The sequence below is a fragment of the Lissotriton vulgaris genome, chromosome 2_1 (genome assembly GCF_964263255.1).
Source record: "Lissotriton vulgaris chromosome 2_1, aLisVul1.2, whole genome shotgun sequence".
NCBI lineage: Eukaryota > Metazoa > Chordata > Amphibia > Caudata > Salamandridae > Lissotriton > Lissotriton vulgaris.
The window spans coordinates 2,014,145,211-2,014,171,619 of record NC_141687.1 but is presented as its reverse complement, the minus strand read 5'-3'; the positions used below and the strand labels follow the sequence as shown (position 1 = coordinate 2,014,171,619).

The 26,409-nt window shown below is 48.3% G+C and overlaps 1 protein-coding gene across 1 annotated transcript in view; it reads right to left on the bottom strand.

Moving 5' to 3' along the window:
* FSD2 (fibronectin type III and SPRY domain containing 2) overlaps nt 1-26,409 on the bottom strand; it is a 556,003-nt gene that overhangs the window by 400,417 nt on the left and 129,177 nt on the right. The window contains exons 6-7 of the mRNA XM_086958241.1: nt 12,593-12,714; nt 2,375-2,530 (exon numbers count right to left, since the gene is read on the bottom strand). Of these exons, the coding sequence (XP_086814367.1) occupies nt 2,375-2,530; nt 12,593-12,714 (278 nt within the window). The remainder of the gene's footprint in view (nt 1-2,374; nt 2,531-12,592; nt 12,715-26,409) is intronic.

Below are 26,409 nucleotides of genomic sequence, written 5' to 3'. Positions count from 1 at the left end.
AACTTGGAAGGGCTGCTGGGCTGCTCTGAAAGAAGGATTGCTACTCTGTTGTGTTGCTGCCTGAGTAAAAGTAACGAATCTGCATCTTGAGCTCAAGACCACCAGAGTGACTCTAAAGGCTAGCTGGCTGGCCTCCTGATTAGAGCCTCAAAGACAGAAAATGCTCTAATACCTTCAACCCAGAATCTGTCAACTGTGAGTCTTGCAGTGAGGCATACCTTCTAAGTGTTACCACTCCAGTCCTGCACCCTTGGAAGTGGGCCTGAAGATGCTGTGCCAGCCCAGCTGTGGTCCTGTAAGCAGAGCCCATGCACCCCAAAGCATCTGCATGCAGCTGCATTGGAACTGCCAAGTGTGACACATCCACGACACTGGATCTCGCAATGCAACCCGCATTTCCTCTGAACCGGTGCTACGCGACGCATTCTGGATGCAGGCTTTCTCATCGCAATACCCTCATCGACACCATCCTTGATGATGATGTAGGTCATCACATAGCAGCGTTGTACTTCCACGGAACCGCCTGTGTGTGACGCATCTTGGATGCAGGACTTCGCATCGCAAGCCCCTCACAGATGGCATCCTCGTGACGACTCAGGTCTCTACCTTTCAAACTCAGAGCTATCTCGGAACTACCGCTGGGCAATACATTCGCAATGCAGAATCTCTGCAAACCAGTATTTAAAGTACTTTATTGACTGGGCCTAACTTAGTCCAGTGCTCCATCGTGGTCAGGATGAACTTGTGACTTTGTCCTAGTCTGGCTCAACCTGAAAACCATAGTTGCTATTTTGTGCCTCTAAGCACTATTTCTGCACATATCTTTAAACTTGGATAGCTTCGGTTCCACTGATTGGATTGTCTGTCATTTTTATTTCAATTCATTTATTCAATTCTACTCTGTTTCCCTAAATTGTTGTGGGATTTTTCTTGTGTTGTGTTTCCACTTTATTATTGTTTGAAGTGCTGCATAAATCCTTTAAACATTGCCACTAAGTTAAGCCTGACTGCTTAGTCCCAAGCTACCAGAGGGTTAAGCGCAGGTTAATTTGCGGTTTACTTGTGTATCACCCAGTCAGAGTTTGTGTTGCAGCTGGAGTACGGTATCACCAACCTCAACCAATAACCTAAATTCCAACAGTTTTTTTTGTATTTTTTGTTTATTTCTGCAGATTTAAAAAGTGAGACTATGACCCTAAGGCCTTACGTTGAAAAAATCATTTTACAAATATAACTAAAGTAGTAGAAATATAAATAAGTACAGTACAGTAGGCACCTTGGACACCTGTGAGTAAACTATTAAGCAATCAATAAAAGTGGGGCATTACAGTATTTTATAGAAGCATAGACTGAAAAGATAAAAGGAATGGTCCTCATGAAGGTATAGGGGTAAGAGACAGGAAGGAATGCATCTAGAGAAAGCAGCTAATAGAGTTAGCAAATGGATAGGAGGGCAACATATAGAGAACATTGCTAGTAGGAAGTTAGGGCAGCTGTCAGAAGGAACATTGATAAAGGGGCTAGAGGATAAGGGGCTACATGAAAGTAAAAAAGAAACAGAGGCAACGTGGGAATGATTCACAAAAATGTCTACTAATGACACAAGAAACAATTTCATAATAAGGGGAGGTAAATGTTCATACGGTTCAGTGCAGAGGTCTGGAATCTCTATCAAGTGGAGATTTCAAGACTGGAGATTTTTTAGGGCCATCCTCGAAATGCATTTAGAACAGGAAAAATGTCAGTTCATTTTTTAATGTTACCAAAAATGTAGAGGTGCCTAGAGTCGATGAATGTGAATTCTAGAATCGTTGTACCCTGCCATGAAATGAAAAGGACAAAGATCACTCATTTTTTAAGGCCTGAGGCTCAGGGAGAAGTGATAGACTGGGCTGCACAAGAGCCGTTGGCCACCAGAAATTTCAAGTTTTCTGCCAAGTAAATGGGAATAGACAAGCACAAGGCTTGCAGTCTATCTTAAATTGAGCCTTAGCTTAGAATGAGAAAGAGTCTGCATAAAGTACAGGTGTGATAACATATTTTTTTGTTTGCCCCCAGACACACATGGAGCTGCTGCGTGTAAATCTGACGAAAGGAGTTTCGGTGGCCAGAATGGAGCATGTTGTCTTAGCCAAGTCTAAAGAGTATGAGGGTTTCCACTAAGGTCTTATGGTCTTGTTGAAGTGTAATCTGCCTGACACATCCGACCAATCTAAATTGAAAACATGCCGACCATGTCATAGAAGAAGTTTGATATTGAAGGTTACGTTTATTGTCAAGGATACAACCCAACAGGTGTTTGTTGTCCATGACTCATGATGCAACAGGAATCAATCCATAACTACACAGAAAGGTTGCACCAATTCCTCCTTACCGGCTTGTGCTTCACTAGGTGTGTCGTCACTCACAGGTTTGTAGTAGAGCTGGTAACTTTCGACTGTATCATCGGAAAATAGGCTCCAGCACACTTTCACTGATGTTCCTGTAGCTGAGTTGTGAGTTTGTGGATTGATCACTGGAGCTGAAGGAGCTGTAATATGAAAAGATGTTAAATATTAAGTAAACCTACCTTTCTACGAATCTTATATATTAGATATTTTAAGAGTAGGTTATAATTCTATAGTAGGTACATTTTGTGGCTGCCACTGATAGAAGTGGGAGGGAAAGAGAAGTCCTATTGCACTTTTCCCATACTTCCACAGAACCTGGATTCAGTTATTTATCAAAGTCTCTTTCACCTCGCTGCAGCTTCAGGACTGCTCGTCTTACTCACAAAACCATTCACACTGGGAAACCAGCCTACCTTGCCTCAAAACTCAAAAAGGCAGGTCAGTCTAGAAACCTAAGAGGCTCCAACCCCCTACTCCTCAAACCACCTAAGGGGCACAAACATAAAACCCTGGCACTGCCCCTAAAATCTTGAACTCAATACCAATAGATATCAGGATAAACACCACTTTCTTGAGCTTCAAGAAACAATTAAAGAAATTCCTCCTGAACCAGCAACTTTACTAGTAAAATCAACAAGACAGGGCCTCTACCCGCAGTTCTCCCTGTACCCTCTTTCCTTGTTATTTTTAGGTCGAGCCTCACTGAGCATGCGCTGCTGCGAGGAATGCAGTATTGGAGTATGGCTTTGAAGTCCCATCCAATCTGCGCCCACATTTTTAATTGGCTTGTGTCATTGTCCTTTGTAAACGCTGGCTTGTGAGCCGTTATTAGGCTTGTTAGTCCCTCCTTGGTACTGCCTTTTCTGCATTTGTTACCTCCCTTAACAAATGGCCCTTTTACTTGACTTGTTTCACGGTCTGCTTTATCTTGGCTGTGAGCACTATTTTGTTTAATGATTTGCCACTACACCACCCTCTACAATTTTATTTTAATTATAATTTTCAATGGTGGTTCGCTCTAACTATATCAGCCGGGTTTCTTCTTTCTTTATTTTAGGAGCACAGTCCGCTTTAATTCTAGCACCAGCGCTTACTTATTAATTTGTTTTTTGTTTACCAGCGCCCATTCTGTGCTTTTGCATTCATGAAGGCTGAGCCTCTTTCTTTAGACAATCTGCATCTAAAGCAAGGTGAGCGGCAGCTATTAAAGTGAAAGTGCAGCATTGGCGCATTTACAAAGCAAACCATCTGTTTATCAACTTAACAAGCAGGTGCGTTTATTTGTCAAAGCGCCCCATGCCACAGTTTCACTTTGTCCGCCACGCCCCTTTCTTTAGACGTGGCTTGTCTAACAGCAATTTAAGAAAGGCAGGAAATACACAACCCCAATTCAAGTCAATATGATGATGAAGCAAGATCTCTGCTTCCACCACAAAGTACATGGAGTCCAGCGAAGTCTGAGTAGTGGAAGGAGTGAGGGGTTCTTATATCTTGTTGAAAACAGTTCACAGACAAAATTGTAGTACAAATGATCCGTAAAATGAACAGCCGCATCAGGCATGCTCATGGGGATGGGGGCACAAAGGGAATAAAAATAAACAAATAATATAATGGTACCAATCAGACCGGGGGTCCCCACTGGTGCCCACCCAGCCGCTGCTGCAGATTCAGCCAGTTCCCGTCACCCGTGGTAGCAGTGAACACGAGGTGTGTCTGCCTTGACTAGGAGGCTCTGACGTCACGCTCGCTCCTGGCTGGCTGACAAGTACCGCCTACGTCTCAGCCAATCCTGACGCTGCTCCAGCAGCAGCGCTAGGATTGGATTGAGCAGTAGTGCGCATGTTCTGTTTAGGGCTTAAATATATTTGCGATCAGCCCGATCATGCGGACAAGGCTACACATTAGAAGAGTGGCGGCATGGAACAACCCCGCTCTTCTAATGAGCAGCCTAGTGCGCATGTTCGGGCTAGCCGCAACATTTTTAAGCCCTAAACAGAACATGCGCACTCTTGCTGTGCGCTCTGCCGTCCACCTGATACAAATTATCGTAGATGCACTTGCACTGAACTCCTGCTTCCCCGCCCCCTTCTGAGCCGACGGCATCCAGCGGCCTTGGATTGAAATTTGCAAACCAAACTACCAAGCCAATTCTTACACTGGGAAGGAAAAAAGCTTCCGGGGACCGGTTTCTGGCATTTCAGCCGTCGTCGGCCCGGCTTGCTTGAATCCTGATGGTGCAATGAGCAAGGGACTCACATCTGAGTATACCCTTCCACACTTAGGGTGGACAAAATATTTAACAACAAGGGGTGGTGATGGACAGAGTTTCTGAATTAAGCAGAATACTCTCACCCAGTCAAGAGATCAGGGCTAGATCCAACACCGTTTTTTAGCTCACTGCACCATCCCAGTTCAGAACCTGGCTATATGCAAATTAGTCTGTTCCTGTCCCAGTGCATGATGGGAACAGGGCAAACCAAACTACCAAGCCAATTCTTACTCTGTTCATCACCACCCCCTTTTCTGAATCGTTTTTGGCCACTATAGGTGTGGCAGGGTATACTCAGACATGAGTCCCTTTCTCACTGCACCATCGGGATTCAAGCAAGCCGGGCCGAAGACGGCTGAAATGCCAGAAACCGGTCCCCAGTAGCTTGTCTCCTTGCTTGTCTCCTTTCTGGTGAAGAATTGGCTTGGTAGTTTAGTCTGCCCTGTTCCCATGAACACGAGGTGTGTCTGCCTTGACTAGGAGGCTCTGACGTCACGCTCGCTCCTGGCTGGCTGACAAGTACCGCCTACGTCTCAGCCAATCCTGACACTGCTCCAGCAGCAGCGCTAGGATTGGATTGAGCAGTAGTGCGCATGTTCTGTTTAGGGCTTAAATATATTTGCGACCAGCCCGATCATGCGGACAAGGCTACACATTAGAAGAGCGGCGGCATGGAACAACCCCGCTCTTCTAATGAGCAGCCTAGTGCGCATGTTCGGGCAACATTTTTAAGCCCTAAACAGAACATGCGCACTCTTGCTGTGCGCTCTGCCGTCCACCTGATACAAATTATCGTAGATGCACTTGCACTGAACTCCTGCTTCCCCGCCCCCTTCTGAGCCGACGGCCTCCCGCGGCCTTGGATTGAAATTTGCAAATGTGAGTGAGACTGAGAGTGAAGGCAACGGCACACACGCTTGTTACTCAACTCGACTAGTGCCTCAAATTAATTAGTGGGGCAAAACCCAAGCGTTCTAATGGACACCCCGCCCCTGTGTAACAGAATATTTTGATAAGAAATGATGTGCATAGCAACAGAACACGGTGCATAAAACATCATAGCAGTTTTTGGCTGGGGGCATACAAATGGGGGGGCAGGGTTGGATGATGAATAATGAACAAAACGGAACAGTAAATTTATCAAAATTGCAGTAAATGCTTTAGTTTCGATCTTGATAAAATGTATGTTGATGGGAATTGGGAAGGGGGATGTTAAGAATTACACGAACCTTAGTGTGATATGATAATGTGCGGGCTTGAATGTCACCTCCCTCAGCCAAGGGAGGGACAAGAGCGAGATGAACCAGTAGTTAAAACAGGACCAGGTGCTGTGGGAGATCGGAAAACAATGTGTAGCCTGGGAGCTGAGTATGTCAGTGGCGCCAGGTATCTCTAAGGGAACTCGAGGCGTAGGTGTACCGCAAGACACTTGCGGTCCAGGGCTTACCAGTCGGGCCGTTGCTGATGAATCCAGTTCTGGGTTGAGATGTAAATTGAAGTTGCCCCCTGTTATATTGTGGTCCACATTACTCCAGTCAAGGAGTGTCATCAGTGTGTGAAAGAACTCAGGAGAGTCCATGTTAGGTGCATAAACATTTAATAGGAGCACCGACTAGTACCCTAGGCGGCCAATGATGGCACCGTACCTCCCTTCTGTGTTGGGGAAAGTGTCACTAAGAGTAAAAGAGATTAAGGGGTGAATCAATATACAGACTCCGCAGGAATATGTACTGTAGTAAGAGAAAAAACGATTTGGGCTCCACACCGAGGCAAAGGTCGGAGAGGTGCCCAGGGATAGGTGAGTTTCCTGTAGAAAGGCAATTTTAACCCCATGCCTGACCAAATACTGTAGTACTAACTTACCTTTGCGGGGATTGTTGATGCCGATGATGTTCCAGGTCATGAAGGGTACCTCAAGGTCTTAAGTCATCATGCGTTCAGCCACAGTCATGTATGAAATTGCTTAAGTGAGCCCTTCTGGTTGCAATGTTAGAAACATTCTCATAAAGTGGCATGCATTCAAAGACAACAACAAAAAATCCACTCCTCCCCTACTCATCCCAGGCAAAAAAGCACAGGGGAACATTCCAACAAGGATCAGAACCAAAAACACTCGCCAACTAGTGCACAGGACATATTGGTGTACGCCATGAGGAGCAAGCAACAGACCCACAGCCGGTTGTTGTTGTAAACATACATAACTAGTCATAAAATGGGACATAAGACATTAATGAGGGGCTTACCAAAGTTGCTGGTCTAGCATCATAGCGGGGCACAGACTGCCAGCCACTGCAGTGTTGTAGGCAAACCCACCATTCCAGGGTAGTCACTGTAAGGTGTGTACAATACTGCTCAGCCATCAGGACAATGTCACCAGGAGCAGACGTGTGTTAATAGCCATAGTCCAGGTCAAGCAGGCAAGGCCCCATCACCGGAGCAGCCAAGAAACAGGACGTGGCGAGCCTAGTCCGCCAGAAAGAGATCCAAGCTTTTTGTGCCCTGTAAGTCAGAGGGAATTGCACCGGCGAAACCCCATGGTTGTTCTGGCGCTCCCAATCCTGCCTCTGGCAGAACTCCTCGGTCTCTGCAGGGTTGTCAAACACACACGATTTTACCTAGACATCCATTCGTAGACCTGCCAGGTAAGCATGCCATACTGAAGTCCGAACTCCCAGAGTGTGGCCTTCATAGCAGAGAACTTGCGGCAAGCCTCCTGTACCATCAAGGTGAAATTTGGGTAGACAGATATCTACGTGCCCTGGAATTGGACATGTCCACATTCATGTGCCATCCGAAGAGCGGTATCTCTGTCCCTGAAGTTGCGTAAGCATGCACTGATGGGTCAATGCGTTGCCCTCGCGGGGGCCCTAGGTCCTATGCTCACACTCCACCAGGTACACAGTAGAAAAGGCTTCATGCCCGAAAAGTTGAGCCAGCAGCTTTTCGACTAACCGGTTCATTTTCCCAGTGTCTGTGGATTCTGCAATCCCAGTTATGCAAAGGTTATTGTGGCGTGACCGGGCCTAGAGATCTTAGTTTTTCAGAGCAACGGTCTTGAATTGATGCTCAAGCTTCTCCAGGCACTTTGACATGGTTGACACGCCATCCTCCAACACTGACTCACGTTCCTCAGCTAGCTCCCTCGATCTGGGCCTGTTTACGGTCAAGGCGCTCAGCTGCTCCATCCACCCTTTCTGATGGGGCGTCAAACTTGAATCCATGGCCCTAAACCGCACTTGTATTTTGGACATCAGGGCCTCCAAGTTGTGGGGCTGTGTAAGCTCCATGGATCCTCCCACAGCCCCCTCCATCTCACCGGGGCTACTCACTCCCTCTCGTCTGCCAGTGCACTCTAAATGCAACTTGCACTGTTTTGGTTCCGTGTGGCCCATCTCGACCCAACCAGTTACAAGGCAATCATGTGTGTCCATGACCAGCACCTGCAACGAATAGGTACTGTCACCAAGAATGTGTGCTGCGATGGCGAAGGCCATGCCAGGGCATATGCAGGAACAAGGGGTGGTGATGGACAGAGTTTCTGAATTAAGCAGAATACTCTCACCCAGTCAAGAGATCAGGGCTAGATCCAACACCGTTTTTTAGCTCACTGCACCATCCCAGTTCAGAACCTGGCTATATGCAAATGAGTCTGTTCCTGTCCCAGTGCATGATGGGAACAGGGCAAACCAAACTACCAAGCCAATTCTTACACTGGGAAGGAAAAAAGCTTCTGGGGGCCCGTTTCTGGCATTTCAGCCGTCGTCGGCCCGGCTTGCTTGAAACCTGATGGTGCAATGAGCAAGGGACTCACATCTGAGTATACCCTTCCACGCTTAGGGTGGACAAAATATTTAACAACAAGGGGTGGTGATGGACAGAGTTTCTGAATTAAGCAGAATACTCTCACCCAGTCAAGAGATCAGGGCTAGATCCAACACCGTTTTTTAGCTCACTGCACCATCCCAGTTCAGAACCTGGCTATATGCAAATTAGTCTGTTCCTGTCCCAGTGCATGATGGGAACAGGGCAAACCAAACTACCAAGCCAATTCTTACACTGGGAAGGAAAAAAGCTTCCGGGGACCGGTTTCTGGCATTTCAGCCGTCATCGGCCCGGCTTGCTTGAATCCTGATGGTGCAATGAGCAAGGGACTCACATCTGAGTATACCCTTCCACACTTAGGGTGGACAAAATATTTAACAACAAGGGGTGGTGATGGACAGAGTTTCTGAATTAAGCAGAATACTCTCACCCAGTCAAGAGATCAGGGCTAGATCCAACACCGTTTTTTAGCTCACTGCACCATCCCAGTTCAGAACCTGGCTATATGCAAATTAGTCTGTTCCTGTCCCAGTGCATGATGGGAACAGGGCAAACCAAACTACCAAGCCAATTCTTACTCTGTTCATCACCAACCCCTTTTCTGAATCGTTTTTGGCCACTATAGGTGTGGCAGGGTATACTCAGACATGAGTCCCTTTCTCACTGCACCATCGGGATTCAAGCAAGCCGGGCCGAAGACGGCTGAAATGCCAGAAACCGGTCCCCGGTAGCTTGTCTCCTTGCTTGTCTCCTTTCTGGTGAAGAATTGGCTTGGTAGTTTAGTCTGCCCTGTTCCCATGATGCACTGGGCCAGGGACAGACTGATTTGCATATAGCCGGGTTCTGAGCTGGGATGGTGCAGTGAGATAAATAACGGTGACGGATCAAGCCCTGATCTTTGGACTGGGTAAGAGTGGTCTGCTTAATTCAGACACTCTGTTCATTACCACCCCCTTTTCTGAATCGTTTTTGGCCACTATAGGTGTGGCAGGGTATACTCAGACATGAGTCCCTGTCTCACTGCACCATCGGGATTCAAGCAAGCCGGGCCGAAGACGGCTGAAATGCCAGAAACCGGTCCGCGGTAGCTTGTCTCCTTTCTGGTGAAGAATTGGCTTGGTAGTTTAGTCTGCCCTGTTCCCATGATGCACTGGGCCAGGGACAGACTGATTTGCATATAGCCAGGTTCTGAGCTGGGATGGTGCAGTGAGATAAATAACGGTGATGGATCAAGCCCTGATCTTTGGACTGGGTAAGAGTGGTCTGCTTAATTCAGACACTCTGTTCATCACCACCCCCTTTTCTGAATCGTTTTTGGCCACTATAGGTGTGGCAGGGTATACTCAGACATGAGTCCCTTTCTCACTGCACCATCGGGATTCAAGCAAGCCGAGCCGAAGACGGCTGAAATGCCAGAAACCGGTCCCCGGTAGCTTGTCTCCTTTCTGGTGAAGAATTGGCTTGGTAGTTTAGTCTGCCCTCTTCCCATGATGCACTGGGCCAGGGACAGACTGATTTGCATATAGCCAGGTTCTGAGCTGGGATGGTGCAGTGAGATAAATAACGGTGATGGATCAAGCCCTGATCTTTGGACTGGGTAAGAGTGGTCTGCTTAATTCAGACACTTTGTTCATCACCACCCCCTTTTCTGAAGGGCATATGCAGGGGCAGCAGCCACAGATCTAGAAGGGCGCAGTCCCCACAGTCAGGCGCACCGGCAACCAAGAATCTCACCCAGGCCCCAGCATCCACTTCAGGCCAGGCCCAAACAGAGCAGCAAGGGACCTACAAGTTCCACCAGGGCCCGCCACGTGCCAAATGCTGCAAGGGGGGAGGGGATGAACTACTTCAACTCAAAGAGCAGCTGCACTGCGCTGGTATGGGGATAAGGATGGCATGCCCATGGCCACAGGCCCAGGCCTCTGTCCCTCTGCAGCTCAAGTCCCAAGCCTGGGAGGGCTGCTGCCCAACACCCCGCTTTGTGCCCAACCACTCCTCACCAGTCACTACAGGGCCCGCAGCCATCCACAGCCTGTCGACCGTGAAAGCAAGCCAGCAACAACAGCAGGCAGCCTCCAGACCAAGCAAGGCAGGCCGGCCCCACCCACCTTCGTGGCCTCACAGAGTCAATGTCTGGTATCTCTCCTGGCCTGCCCAGACGTGGGTCCCATGCTCACTGCGCCACTAGAGTCAAGCTATTCTGGCTGATAAAGGCTGATGGCCAGAAACCGGTCCTATGTTGCTTGATTCCGGTCCAGGGAAGACATGGCTTGGCAGTTCGGTCTGGACTGTTCCCATGAGGCACAGGGTCAAGACTGATTTGCATATGGCCATGTCTGAACTGGGGTGGCTTGGTGAGCAAAATAACGATGGATTAAACCTAGATCTGTGACGGGGGTGAATGTTTTGCCATTGTGCAACATTCCGTCCATCATCTTGTGTGTTTTGCTGTTCACCCTATGTGGGAAGGGTATGCCCAGACGTGGGTCCCGTGCTCACTGCGCCACTAGAGTCAAGCTATTCTGGCTGATGAAGGCTGATAGCCAGAAACTGGTCCTAGGATGCTTGATTCCGGTCCAGGGAAGACATGGCTTGGCAGTTCGGTCTGGACTGTTCCCATGAGGCACAGGCTCAAGACTGATTTGCATATGACCATGTCTAAACTGGGGTGGCTTGGTAAGCAAAATAACGATGGATTAAACCCAGATCTGTGACTGGGGGTGAATGTTTTGCCATTGTGCAACATTCCGTCCATCATCTTGTGTGTTTTCCATCTCAAGGATGTCACATGGTGCAAAAGCTAAGTGGAGCCAAAAGGAGATGAAGTATAAACACTAACTACTTCAGGCCCTCCCGAGCTGTAGGAATGGGTAACTTTACTTGGGCCAATGATTTGGCAATCAGGCGGTGTTGTTGCACTGCAAGATAGCCAGACATCTCCTGAGTTTATTGCAATGATGACAGGTGAAGGCTAATTCTTAGAGCCATAGAAGATATATATTACTGAATAGTTTGTCAGAGTCTGTCAGAATAATGTTGAATTGATTCCTGCCAACTCTCCAGAACAGGAGCCTCAAAGCCTTTGATAGCCCTAATGAAACAATCCAAACTTTGCTTTCCTATCAAATTATAATGTATTATAACACGAACATTGGCACTGTGAATGTTCCCAAAAGCCTTATAGGAACCAAATGTGGGATATATCTCTCCTCCTGGTCTAAGTCATTTGTCATTACTGAGAGTGAATTGAACTCCTAGAGCATGCATTATACTCAGTTTCCCCCTGCTCACTAGTCTTACCTTGACTTGGGACAAACAGAATAGCAAAAAAAGGCAGGAGGGCGGTTAACTGGAGTGTCCCAATAAAGTCCCTCTGAAAAGCCGAATTCCTTAACTTTACTGCCGAAGGAACAGTTTACTAACAAAGGTGACAAGTGCAAGGCTTTACCTTAGCTGACCTCGTGTGAGTCCTGTGTCCTACATATAAAAGCAGGTTTAGGTTGAAACCTGTTCTCCTGGTCTCCGTCATAAATACAGTGAGTAAGCCCTCATATAGGTCGTATTATCAGTAATATTGTAGCAGAAATCTGAAAGCGATATAGTAGAGGTCTTCTTTCGTGTGTTGCATTTTATAGAAATTACTTCTGAAATAATGCTTTTTGAAAGACTTAAGACTTTCATGTTTTAATACCGTGGCACTGAGGAAAACAATACAACTTGTGTGACTTACTTAACATTTAAATTGTAGTGCTGTTGCCATCTTAGCCAAACTGTGAGTACCTCCTATGGATATCAAAGCCTATGGTGACAGCATTGATTTTCTAAAGATGAGGCGCATGAGACATGTGGGACAAAGCCTCACAGAAAAGCAGAAAACATGTTGTGGGTGTTAAATGGGCATGATGAGCACACCTCTAAAACCAGATGACAGTAGTCAAGTCTTTCAACAAAATCTTAATGAACCATCATTTTGAGCTGTGGATAGGTGGAGTGCATTAAAAAATATATCAAACTGTACATTTAAACTTTGTGATTTCCAAGCAAAACATTAATAGCTAAACATACTACATTCCCATACTAGGCGGATTAAAGTATTTAGTGAAAGGAGTACCTGGTAGTGTATTGATGGAGTTCAATAACTGTTGGACTTCTGTGAAATCTATAGTTTTGTTTTCATATTCAGGATATGTATCAGTCTGAAAATGTACATCTGTTTTCAAGAATTCTTCCAATCTGCAATTACACAGATGATGATATTTATTCATAAAGTAAAATATTTCCAGTTTCACTGTCAATTACTCAGCAAAGTCATTGAACATTTTATACAACAGTCAGGTTAAAAATTGCAAATTAATTGTGTGTCAGTTTATTCATATATCTACAACAGAGAATTAAAATGTTTTAATGTGCAAACTTTGAGGTTAACCATTTAGCACAAAAACAATTTTGCGTGTCAGCTTTCTTTTTCTTATTTTTTCACCTGTTTTTTTAAAAGTCTTCATTAGATCAAAAAATGCCTAAAACCATCACCAGGTTTCTTTATTTTACCCCAAGAATGAGCTAGTGGCACCTGAAGTGACTAAGAACTTTAAGAACTTCATCCTCTCCTATGAAATCCATACCCTAGGCCCTGTATAAGTAAAATTATGTACTGTGCTACTGTTCACAGCGCTAAACAATTCTGTTGGCAATGCTAGGAGAGCTATAAGAAATTTAAGATGTCAGTGACGTGGCTGCCTTCCTATGATAGATCTGTTGGTAAAATTCACCACTGTGACTGCTGTTAGAGGTTAGGATTATGTGTAGTTTATCTCATGTCTGGTACTCTAAGGGGTATATTCACAAGAAAGTGTGATAGCTACTGCAATAGCAGCGTAACGCAACTTTCCACATCGCAGTTTATTGTGGAAAAATAACCCTTTGTCAACGTGGAATTCTCAACGCAGTGGTAGCATGCGATAGACACCAGATAGCACGTCAAATGTCTGCGTGAAAACCACAGCCACGCTGCAAAAATGCGATACGCGAACGCCAAAAAACATGCCATGAGACCAACCACAGTACAAAAAGTAGCAAAAACCAGCCACAGGCCTGCAAATCCCACGCGTCTGTCGGGACAATGCACCATAAAAACCACAGAAAAAACACACCAGATAGAAGCCAAAGCACGTAGCAACATGGATGCACCCTGACCCAGCGCAGAGGCCAACTCCAACCCCACAACCCCCCCAGACCACCAGCAGAGAACAACTGGGTCGGGGAAGGCCAAGGAGAAGAGGGAGAGGAAGACGGGGTGCAGACCGCAGGAAAAAAAGACCAGCGTCACAGAGGTGACAGAACACTACCAGCAACTGACCCACTAGCAGTCCACCTGGAATTCAGTTGGAGTGCCGAGGAGGCAAATCGAGGAGGCCAATAGGCGCTGGCATGATGTGACAACCTAAACCAGGCACAAACCCGCTGCCAACAGAAAGGCAGCAACGGCGACAGGAGGTGGCAGTCCAGCACCACAGGAGGAGCTGGAGGAAACCCAGGCCACAGTCATCAGTGTGGAGATGGTGCAAGGAGTAGGGAGTACGGACACAGCTCGGAGGACCTGACACAACATCAACAGGGAGTGCAACGAACTGGGATTGGGGGAACGAGGAGAAATGGGCACAATGGCATACATGCACAACGAGGTATAGGACACTGCACATCCACAATCACCCAGGATCATGTCCCAGATCCCCTTGGCACACTGCAGCAAACACACATAGCAAGAACAGCATACCCACATTGACGACAACGTGGTACAATGCACATAGCCGGCACTGCAGAGGACACAACTGGCTCTGCACATGCGCAGAAACATGCCTTAAAACATCTAACAGAGCCGGAAACTGTGAAAATGGTAATGTACGCCTCACATCCATCATGTAGTCCAAATGTACACTGTCCCACAGAAGAATCCAGCACCCCCAAAGAGTCACAATGTACATTGCCATGCAGTCTGCATGCAAACCAGGAAAATGCGCCAACATAGATGTCAACACAAAGTCAACATGCATCTCCCCTTCACATCGCAGGGTGGCTCACAACACTCTCTGCAGAGCACAGAATACAACACATCTGTGATGCCGGAGAGGACCACTACACCTTCGACACCCACGCCCTACAACAGCCCATGGATATCCCACGCAACCCCTCACCAGGACCCGGCCGGCCAAGATACTCAGAGGAGAATACCGAGCCTGCAACAGACCACACAGCAGGAAGCACCCGCAAGCACAGCTGGCTCATGACACTTCACCCACCCACACATGGCACCCCAATGCCATGTGTCAGCACACCAAAAGGAGGTGGCCCAACAGGTATTGGTTGGGGCCGAACCCATGGAATGCAAACTAGGATACATATGTATGTGTCTGTCACACTCTCACGGCCCACCCACCCCCCACTAAGGAGACCCACACTGCCATAGAGACACATGCACATGCACATTCACAGTACAGAACCAAGCCCACACATGTTGATTCTGCGTACGATGGCCCTGGCCACTCCCCTTGCTAATTGAGTGGGTGACGACAATGCTATATGTCCAAGCTCCAACCCGCTGCATGCGATGACATGTCTGCATCCGATGTACACAGCACAATGTAATCTCGTAGGGCCCAGGGTCCTCATGCATGCACCAAGACCACAGGGACACATGCATATGTCATGTTGAACTGGTCAGGGACACGTGCGCTCGGTTCCTTTAATGGCAGGGCCACATGTACAGTGACACCTGTGCTGGATGTGTGTGGGGTGAGTGTAAGCCATTTCGCAAAGAATGTCTGGTGCTGGCAACCACTTGAATATTGGACACCAGTGTAATGGAAATAGAAACCACATGCATAACTGAGTAAACTGCTTAGCAACACGGAGTGAGCCGGAGAAAGTCCAGAGGACAGCCAACATGCAAACAGAAGTGTCCGTGAGTCGCAGTGCACTGGGGTTGGGACACTAGAGATGAGCGCGCTCATGTGAAGAAAACATCTGTAAGTGTGTCCCTTTGATATATTCCTGATGCTGATAAAGTGGGGTGTGTTAAACCTGCATCATCTTCCCCATCAACGTCTCAGGGCCTGGCGTTTGTTTGGAGGCGGTGGCAGCACCTCATTACAACGCTTGAGAAGGCGAGCAGATTGCGAGGGCTCTCCTCTGCTCTTACCTGCTTCCCACTGATGCATTTAATCTGACTTTTTTAACACTCTTAATTGATTTTACAAATTACTGTGTTATTATTGTGTGTACATTTTAAAACTTACCGCTACTAGCATTGCATTAATTAGGTCCCCCTGAGCCCCGTTCCACCGCGGCTTCAAGTGCCGATTGTTGTGGAGGGCTAGGTCGGCCGCCATCTTGAGTGTGGGCCGGACCCTGCGGGACCCGAGTTAGCGGTCCAGCGGAGGGTGGGGTTTTGCCTACAAATAGTCATGCACTTTAAGACGCGCAGCGGCCACGCGCAGCGGGCGCGCCGTTTGCGCGCCGAAGGAGCGCCAAAGGAGGGCCCGTCTGTGCCCGTCCGTGTCCCGGATGCAGCCAGCGCCAGCCCCCCTGCCGGTGCCCCACATATACCCCACAGGACCAGAACTCGCTATTCCCGTGAGTACCTTATGGCACTAAGAGCGAATTCCTGCCCTTGCAGTGACAAATGGGAGGCTGCTGACAGTCCCTCGTGGGTATGTCAAGCTTGCAAATTTTGCTTCCAGCCCATTTTTACATGTCCTACTCAGTATTCCGATGATTCATCACACATCCGTGCAGGCCTGATCAATGCCAGGTCATTGGTCAAGCACACCGATGATATCTTTGAATTACTGAGCGACAATCAGTTCGATCTCCTTTTTGTCACGGAAACTTGGCTAAATGAGACATGCAGCCCAGCGGTCGAACTTGCCATCCCACGAGGTTTTAAAATTGTTAGAAATGACCGCCCTTTAGGCAGAGGAGGCGGCATAGCAGCCATTTTCAGAGAACAATGGGCACTCTCTCTTGACCTTCAGGGCCCTCCAGCTGATGCCGAGATGCTTCATTTCTCACTATCATTTGGGGAGCATTTCACCTTAGGGGGCACTCTGGTTTACTGACCACCAGGTCAATCAGGATCCCCTTCGGACCCCTGTCCTGCCAGAGTGTTTGCGGGTCTTGCAGACACAGTTGGCTATGAGGTGACACATATCATTAACCGCTCTTTTCTTACTGCTACCGTTCCGGCCTGTTGGAAGCAAGCTAAACTGCTCCCACTCTTAAAAAAAAATGGCTTAGATCCCGCTGTCCCCGCTAACTTCCGGCCCATATCATTATTGCCGGCTCTTGCAAAAATATGCGAAAAGGTGGCTTTTACACAGCTGGACAAATTTGTAGAAACTTCCCAGGCACTCCACCCAGCGCAATCAGGCTTCAGAGCAGCCTTCAATACGGAGACTGCATTAGTTGAAATATCTGAGGCTATCCGAGAATGTCTGGACGGAGGTGGCAGAGCAGCTCTGATTTTATTGGACCTCTCTGCCGCCTTAGATACGGTCCGTCACTCCCTTCTGCTCACTAGACTAGCGGCCATAGGCATAAAAGGCTCCGCCCTTGACTGGCTGACATCTTTTCTAGATAATAGATCTCAACAAGTCTGGATGCCGCCCTTTGCCTCCTCTCCCAAAAAACTTACAACTGGTGTACCTCAGGGCTCTACCCTTAGCCCCCTGCTTTTTAATATATATCTGACCCCTCTCATATATCTCGCCGAACAGCTGGGAGCCAAAACTATGGCCTACGCTGAGGACACACAACTTTTGTTCACATGGCCAAAAAATAACTTGGATACGTCGGGAGCCCAATCCTGCCTATCATCTGTCTTTCGTTGGCTAGCCCTCGCCCAACTAAAATGTAACGAAAGTAAATTAGAAATCCTGTTGTATGGTTCTTTTCCAGACAACTTCAGTAACTCTCTCTGGCCTGACGATCTGCCATGCCCCGAATCCATCGGCGGCCCTGCAAAAAACCTAGGAGTCTGGTTTAACAATGACCTCAGATTTGAGGATCATCTAAAAAAACTCACTGGGATCTGCTTCTCCACACTTAAAACATTACGCAGGTTCTTCCCTCTGCTCCCAAGAGGGGCCAAGGAGACTGTCATTCGCGCCCTTATATTATCCAGATTGGATTACGCGAATGGCCTCTTCTGCGGTCTACCGGCCTATCTGATTCATCGTCTCCAAGTTATTCAAAATGCCGCAGTGCGGCTTTTGTTTAACATTCCCAAAAGCTCAAGTGTCCGCCAACCTCTTCGCACCCTTCACTGGCTCCCAGTCGCTCACAGGATTTTATTTAAAATCCTTGTCCTCGCATATCGTGCTGTCCATCAAACCGGTCCACTCTATTTGAGAAAAAGATTTTCCCTGTATGTTCCTAACCGACCTCTCAGGTCAACTAATCTGTTCCAAATGAGTGTACCAAAGTTTAAATACAGCAGGCTTGGTGGTCAATCCATCTCTGTCAGAGCTGCTAGAGCCTGGAACACCCTTCCTCTACATCTGAGAACAGCCCCATCCATCACCGTGTTCAAGAAGGGACTGAAGACCCACCTTTTTAACATCACTGTATAGGGCTCTCACTCCTATCTGTACACTGAAATCACTCTGCTCTGCCTCTCATCATTCCCGCGCCAGGATACTATTTTCTTAGTAACAGAGCGCGCTACAAAAGCCTCTATAATAATAATAACACTGTTTAAGGTGACATAGCTGTGCAACCGCTCCACAGCACAAAACACAATCAGCAATGGACAATGGCCTGCAGTGCACTGAGTCATTGGCACCTGGAGTGCTGAGCAGGGTATCAGGCTGATGATGGCATCCACAACCGGTCTGAGCAACTCCGTAAGTCTGTCAGGACCACCGTTTTGACTCTGGCAGATGGCAGTTGAAGGTGGTCCTTGCGGCGGTGACTTGTATCTCCTGCGGTGATGCGACGTCCGGGTCAGTCTGGAATCGCTTTGGTGTGTGAGCCCTGGTGGGACACATTAGGGCCAGGAGGCTGCATACAGTGCAAGGCCACAGAGAAATGGCATTGATGACCAAAAGGCCAATTCTTCAGGGGCCATCCAATATCTCAGAAGAAGGAGCCCCGGACTGGACCAGCACAGAGTTAGTGGCCCCGGATGCACTGCGGCCGACACAGACACCCAGCCACGGGATAGTGACTTGCGGTGCAGTCAGATGGGGCATGAGACTTGAGCAGGTCCCCATCAATGTCCGAGGTATATGTTGCGGAGGGTTGCATAACATAACTCTGCTCACAATTATGGGGGGCGTAACAGAATGTTTTATTTTATCCGGAATCAGCGGATTGTTGGTTGGAAAGTAAAAGCCTTGTTTGCACCACCAGTTTGGTATCCACTACATGAGGATGAAAACTAGCCCCTAGTCCATAGAATCAGACGCTACCAATGTACGACCAGTGAGTGTCAATGAATGTCGGGCAACATATTTAGTGGCACTGGGGCTGAGAGGGGATGCAGTCGTCGATGATGCTGGTACACTGATATGAACTCCGCCATTGCTAAATCAAGACTCTGTGACCTACTGGACCGCAGTATAGGCCCGAGGCAGTGGTCGGCAGTGGCCCACAGCCACGTGTCGTTAGCTTGCGCTGCACAGAGTTAGTGACACCAGGGCACTTGTCGGTAGTGTAGGATCACCTCTGTAACTATGCTCCTGATTTCTCCGCTAAGATGCAATGCATCATCCTCTTATGCCTCTCCTTGCATGCAATGATATGTAATCTGCCTTTGCATACTCGATGTTCAGTTCCAAATTTGTGACCTACTCGAGCGCAGCATAGGCCGAGAGCAGTGTAGGCTGGAGGCAGCGGTCAGCATGGGTATGTGGCAGCACGTGTCCCCGGCTGGCGTTGAACATGGTTTGTGGCAGCACTTCTAGCTGGCTGGCATTGAGCAGGGTTAGTGACACTACGTGTTGCAAGATGCCCATATGGAACTATGCCTCACAGATCCTGGGGGGTGGTCTGGTGCTGTGGCCGCTGGCCTGGATTTGGGGTCACTGCCATTCAGGACCCAGGACACAGTTTCACATATGGATCCTACTGGGGCACAGAGGACGCTGGTGGAGTATGTGAATGAGGAAGGAGTAATGTGGGCCAGTGTCGAGGGGCCAGCGATGGTCTGAGAGGCTGGCAGGGTCGCAGGCCTTGGGCTTGGAGCTTACACTGGCACCTGGTGGGCCCACCTTGACACACGCCGGTGTTGCAGGTGAGCAGTGTGGCCTGGCTGCGCAAGGGCGGGCCTGACGGGTTCGTGGTCCAGCGGGCCGGGGTACGCCAGGCGCACAGGATCGCAGGCAACTCCCCTAACGAGGATGGTGTCGGCCTTGTGGCGGGGTGGGAGCCGCTGCCCTGGCAGAGACGTTGGGCTTTCCGGAAGAGGACCACACCCAGGGCTATGTGCCTTTTATGTACACCCCTACTCTGACCTGGCACACGACGGGCCATCCCACTGGAAAATCAAATCGTAGCTGTGACCTCTACCTGCTTCTTTCAATTAGGGAAAATAGGAAAAACCAGCAGGTTCCTCACTCTGGAAGCAAAAACACAGTCAGTACTCACCATGGTAACATCCCACATCGACAATGCCAACTTCCTTTACCTGGGCATTCCAGCCTACTTCACCCACTGCCTTCAAATGATTCAAAACCAGGCGTCCAGGCTGATATTCCAGGAAAACAGGCGCCAATATATCACCCCCCCTTCTGAAGAAACTACACTGGCTTCCAATAAATCAGAGATGCGCCTTTAAGGTAGGATGAATCATCTTTAAAGCCCTGAATAACAAAAACCCTAAATTCATCAACAATCTGATCAATAGATATACTCCTACCCGCAATCTGCTCATAAGCATCTCCTAACTATACCATCTTTCAGGCTAAAACGCGCTGGAGGGACAAGGTTCGCCACCCTAGGCCCCAAATTCTGGAACTCCCTGCCTCTTGAGATCAGAGCCTGAACAAACATCATGAAAAAACTCCTAAAAATGTGCCTATTTAAACTAGCATACTAGCAACACCTTAGTCTAACATCTTCAGAGCAGCGCCAAGAAACCAACCTGGTGTACGTGCGCTATACAAATAAGCTTTAACATAACATAACTCTGCTCACACAGATGGGGGGGCGTAACAGGCAACATTTCTGAGAGGACCCCCACTGGCTGGGGTGACATGATTGCGTCCACTGTACACTACACTCCATACGCCAAAGGTGTATGTCGCCGTGGATATGGGTGTGTTCTCCATACTGTGGTTTGTCCAGCACATCACCGCCACTCTTGATGGCTCATGTTCACGACTTTGATGGCTCATGTTCACGACTTTCCCAGGTTACCATTGTAAGTTGTTCTGTCATGTCTGGCGGGTGGGCATGTTGTTGTGTATGTTGTTTGTGATTTAGTGACGTGTGCATTGCCAGAGTTGTGGATTGCATGGTTGTGGAGTTGAGGTGAGTGGAGTGTTAATTTGGAACTTGCCATGGAGCTGTGCATTTCCCTTGGCATTTTCCTGGTAACGTCACTGATGAACTGTCGGAGGATGAAGGGATGATGCACACTGGATGTGTATTTGGAGGCAACATTAGTGAAGGTTCCACGGTGTTCTGATGTTGTCTGCACATTGATGTGTGATGTGTGCTTACTGTTGCAGTGATTGTGTGCTGTGTCACCAGGGGGTGCAGGTAGGGCATGTGGTCCTGGCTTGGTCTCCAGTAGTTCCTGCGCATTGTGTTGGACGTATGGGGACTGTGGTGCTAGGGTGATGGTGATGTCCAGGCCAAGTGTGGGGGACTTGGATATGGCTGGCTGTGAGACTCCTCCGACTCTGCTGGTTGTTGGTTGGGGTGTGCCAGGGGCCAGCAGGTGCAGCATAGCCAGCAGCTTGGTGTGGGGTGGGATGTTGGTTGTCTGCTGTGTTGGTGCTGTAGGCCTGTTAGGGGATGATGATCAGGATGCGTAGGATGGGTGTCCCTTTCAGCCTGTTGTGGACAGTGACATTGTCAGATGTGGTGTCTGTGATGCAGGTGCGTTTCCTGGGGGGCCGCTATCTTTGTCTGCGCTGCCTCTGTGGTGGTTCGCAGGGTGTGTGGGGGGTTCCAGATGGGGGTTTGGGTCTGGGGATGTGGCGGTGGGTGTTGTGGCCCTCTTGGGTGTCCGGGCTGCATGATGAGTGGCTCCATGGCATCTGTTGCCCTTTCGATGATGCCCTGGGCTGGGGTCTCTTTTGATGTGCAGGCTACCGTCCAACTTTACACCAGGTCAGAGGAGGTGTTAATTTCCTGCTGCTAAAGAGCCTTATTGCATGTTTTGTGTTTCTATCGCCGAGCTGGCTACTCGTTGTGATTGTTGAGGTGTTGTGTAGTCGCAGATTTTTGCACGGGAACGCCTACTCTGCATCTCATTAGCGATAGTTACTGGGATCCTCTGTGGCGATGTTTTTTGCGGCTGCTAACACAGGTAAACTGGTCCTGAGGGCTGTTATCACCAGCTTGTGAATGGGGAGGTAAATTTGTCATGGCTTTGGCTGCGCTAAAGTGCTGTTAATTCGGTGATGGCTCCTTGTGAATATACCCCTAAATGTTTTTGTCGAACATCTTTGGATACCCATATATTAACAGGGTGAAGATTAGGCTGTACATTTTACTTTACTTTCGCTCCTTGGATCAGTGCAATTGCAAGATCTTGCAATTTTGGACAAACAGTTCCTAGAAAATGTTTCCCCAGTCTGCATAAAGACGCACTTAATATGTTGACTAATTCTGCTCTAAATCATTATGCTGCTGGAATCTCCTTGTAGCTTTTCCAGTGGTGTCTCAGGTATTGTCAGGCTCTGCTTTCTGGCCTCTTCGGGCTGTGCTGAAAAGACCTATAACCACCCCTAGTGAACTTCCTCGAAGTCTGAAGCATAAACACAGACTGTCAAGTTAGTTTAGCCGGGCGGGAAAGGAAGGGGACAGCAGGGAGGGAGATCTGCAATGACAAACAACAGATATTTAGAAAACACCCCTCCCGTGACATTCCACGTTGACCCTCCCACTGCGGTCCCTTAAATTAAACAATACAAAGGAGCCCCCTCGTACCTGTAAAGGAAAATACAATGGACTTTTTTCAAGGAGACTTAAGGCGAGGAGATACCAGGGACTCCGCCCAACTGCAGATACAAAACAGAAATATATGCAATGAAAACCTGAAACCTAAGCACGCTGTGCGATTGTTCACGTAGATTTCCTCACGTACCCTAGTTATGAATAAACACACTTCAATGGGCATGAAACAATCCCTCTGATATGGTACCCCTCTTGTCTCCTACTCCATATGAAAAAGAACAAACATTGTTGAGGAAGAATTACGAGAGAACATAGCAACAGATAAGCATTCTCTGATTGTTCCAATGTGTTTGCTTATACTGATGGTGCAGTTCCCAGAGGTGTTGAATTCACACCGTTACCTCTGCACACTTAGCCAATAACCCTGGAACTCTGCTTTAGTTAGCACGTGAAGTCTGTGGCAAAGCGGCGGATTGAGGGTTTTACCAAAGTTCAGAAACGTCTTTACAAAGCGGAATGAGCATCGCTGTAAGTACACCAATGTCCCCTCCGAAAAGCGGCTGCAGCGTTTCCCTCTCAGCCGAGAGGAAATACCAAGTCTCACAGCGTCAATGCACGTTGTTGGGACCTCGTTACCCAACACCAAGTCAGTCCGTGCACAAGTCAGATCAAATACCGGGGCATCGTAAGGGCAAGGGGGAACAACCTTACTGCTAATCCAGGGTACAAACCGACAGCCAGGAACGGGAAACAATTATAGGCGCCGCTCGTCCTCATTGGCATCTATCTGATTCCGGGGAAGCGTGCGCACCTTGCGTCTCCTACGTGACGCATCTCCTAGCATGCTGGGAGTTGTAGTTTCCTCTTAGGGGCTCGCACCCAGTGGTTCCCCACACCGTACCATGGCGGGCGGGTTATGACAGGTATTCCCTCTCCAGAAATGAACGAAGCAGGGACGCCCACTGTCCCCACTCTTATTTGCCCAGGCCTTGGAGCCCCTTGCGGCGTGGGTATGTCGAGATCCTCTGATAAGGGTGAGATTTCTGTTGATTCAGTTGAAAATTCTTCATCAGGTATATTATCCTAGGACAGTGTTACACAGAATGGGGCAGAGTGAAGATAAACAGTGTCAGAGATTGTGTGGCTTGAAGGGAACTTTTTGTCACTTGCTAAGAGAACTGCCCAAAGTTACAAAATTCTGGCAAAGAGTGGTAGAAATATTAGCGGAAGTTACAGGGGTAGAGGTACCGCCAGCACCAAAATGTTCTATACTCATGATCACACAAAATGGCTGACTGGTGAGGAGCTCATAACAGCAGTGGTCGGCAGTAGGAGTTCCTGCAGGGCGGTGACATGGGGAGGGGCAGGGTGGGGGGTAGTAATGTATGGATTACGGAGTTTAACAGGTAAGTAAACATATAAATAAATAAAACAAAGTTTGTTGCGCGCACTGCATCACCAAATGCAATGCAGGTGTGCGCAACAAAATTTGTTTTATTTATTTATATGTTTACTTACCTGTTAAACTCCGTAATCCATACACTACTACATCCCACCCTGCCCCTCCCCCTCCCCACATCACTGCCCTGCAGGAACTCCTACTGCCGACCGTGGCTGGCTCATAAGGGGAGCTCGGCTAGAGATCGAAAATGACCAAATATCCATAATAGCCCCCAGCCATGCCCAGATACTAAGCATGGGCGGAAAATCCGTTCAGTTCGCGAATTTTGCGGATTTTCGGTAAATTCGCAATCCGCGAACTCCCGCGAATTTACCGAAAACCCGCAAATTCGCACGCAGCGGATTTCTTTTCTTGGTGATACAATATTGCGGCATGCGGCGTTCACGTACCGTCATTCAGCATTTGGCGAGTTGTTTTTCTCGATATTTTGCGAGTGCTGCGCCATTTTGGATCTTGCTGCGGGATCCCGCGGGAGTTTGACGACGCATCGCGAGAGTTCGCAATTGCGAACATGTAGGTGCGGCGGGCAGCAACAATCTCGCACTCACGAAATTACAAAATTTGCAATTCTGCACAAGAAATCCACTAGCAAGCAGCATAGACCTTCTGAAAATGATGATTTTTATCAGAATAACTCCTCAGGTTGACATTTGCCTGCACTTTTTTGGATTTGAGGCCTTTTGACTTTCTTTGGATCACTTTTGGATTAGAAATCAACTTTCACAAGTAAGTTTGTTTGGGGCATTACAGTTGCTGTTCTGCAGAAAAACGAGTTTTGCAAAACTGAAAGCACTCAGCAGGTGCAAAAGTTCAGTCATCATTAGTAACCATTCCCTGTAGTACTTCCTGAGGGGCCCCTCCAGAGTTCAGTTGCCTATGTTTGTTTGGGGCATTACAGTTGCTGTTCTGCAGAAAAACGAGTTTTGCAAAAATGAAAGCACTCAGCAGGTGCAAAAGTACAAACTCATCATTAGTAACCATTACCTGTAGTGCTTCCTGACTGGGGCCCCTCCAGAGTTCAGTTGCTAGTTGCAACAATTCTATGACCCAGCTCTGACCCTCACAGCAAGCTCATAGAATAGCTACAAGTAGGCCACAAAGGTCCTGGAAAAAAAAATTGCACTGCAACAGAAAGCAAATTACAGATAAGGAAGCAGGTGCCAGACTGGAATTTTAAAACAGTGACACATTAATAAATCAACCCCAAATTAATTCATGTCAGTTGAAGCAGGGCAGGTGTGCTTGCTTCCCCCCCCCATAATCTACAGTGATGAACCAGAGGGTGGCATTGATGTACCAGAGGGTGGCATGGGTGAAACAGAGGGTGGCAGTGGTGAAACAGAGGGTGCTCTGAACCTGTGATGATGAACCAGACGTAGAAACAACATAGTCGCGACCGTTGCGAGCCGACAAGTAAGTTCGCAATTGCGAACTGGTACAAAACCCTCGCGAACTGGCAGAAACCCTTGCGAAGACAAAAAAAAATGCACGAGAATTCGCGGATTTTGCGGATTGCGAGTTCGCAAATACGCAAATTTGCGAATGCCAGATTCGCAAAAGTCGCCCATGCTTACCAGATACCTCAACCAGAGAACATCGGGAGTTCCTGCCCTATCCGCATTGCCCTGTTACCTCAACGAGAGAGGTTTTGGAGTTCCTGCTGCTTCGGCAATTAATTTACAAGGACACAGAGGAAGGCAAACTACAATGACAGATTAATCTGAACTACTCCCCCTCCTGTGGGGTTGTAGTCTCAGGGTGGAAGTTCTGCGCGGACCAGAGCAGTGCTGGACGTGACTGCAAAAGTATCTCCCTCCTTTCAGGACCAGATCTCTCCTGACGGGACATGACCTCTCCCTTCGGGGCCAGCGTCAGCGGACCAGGTCAAGTAGAAGGGAGGAGGTTGCAAGCCGCATAGACCCACCAAAACCAGGGTCTCGTTCGGCAGACGCCTCTCCGACTGAGAAGCGGCTCCGAGCCGACCCAGGCCTCTCCTGCAACACTGTGGTGCGAGGCAGACAGGAAACGAATAGGAGAAAGGCATCCTGTCTCCCATGCCTCCTCCTGGTGTTGAGGGTCAGACGGCAAAGCAGCTTTCCGTCTTCTTGGCCCTCACATGCTCAGGCAAGCAAGCCCACAAACAAAATAACGGCCTCAGAGGCTGCATGGATCCACCCCAACATACGGCGAGCAAGCGGCCGCAGACTAGCTCTGATGAAGATCTTTTCTCTGGTACTGCTGACCAACTTTGATGAGAGGAAAAATACCCTCACCCAGTCATAACGGGCCCCACTTTGGCCTCAATTTCACGAAGGATGTTGACATAACTCAATGAAATGTGG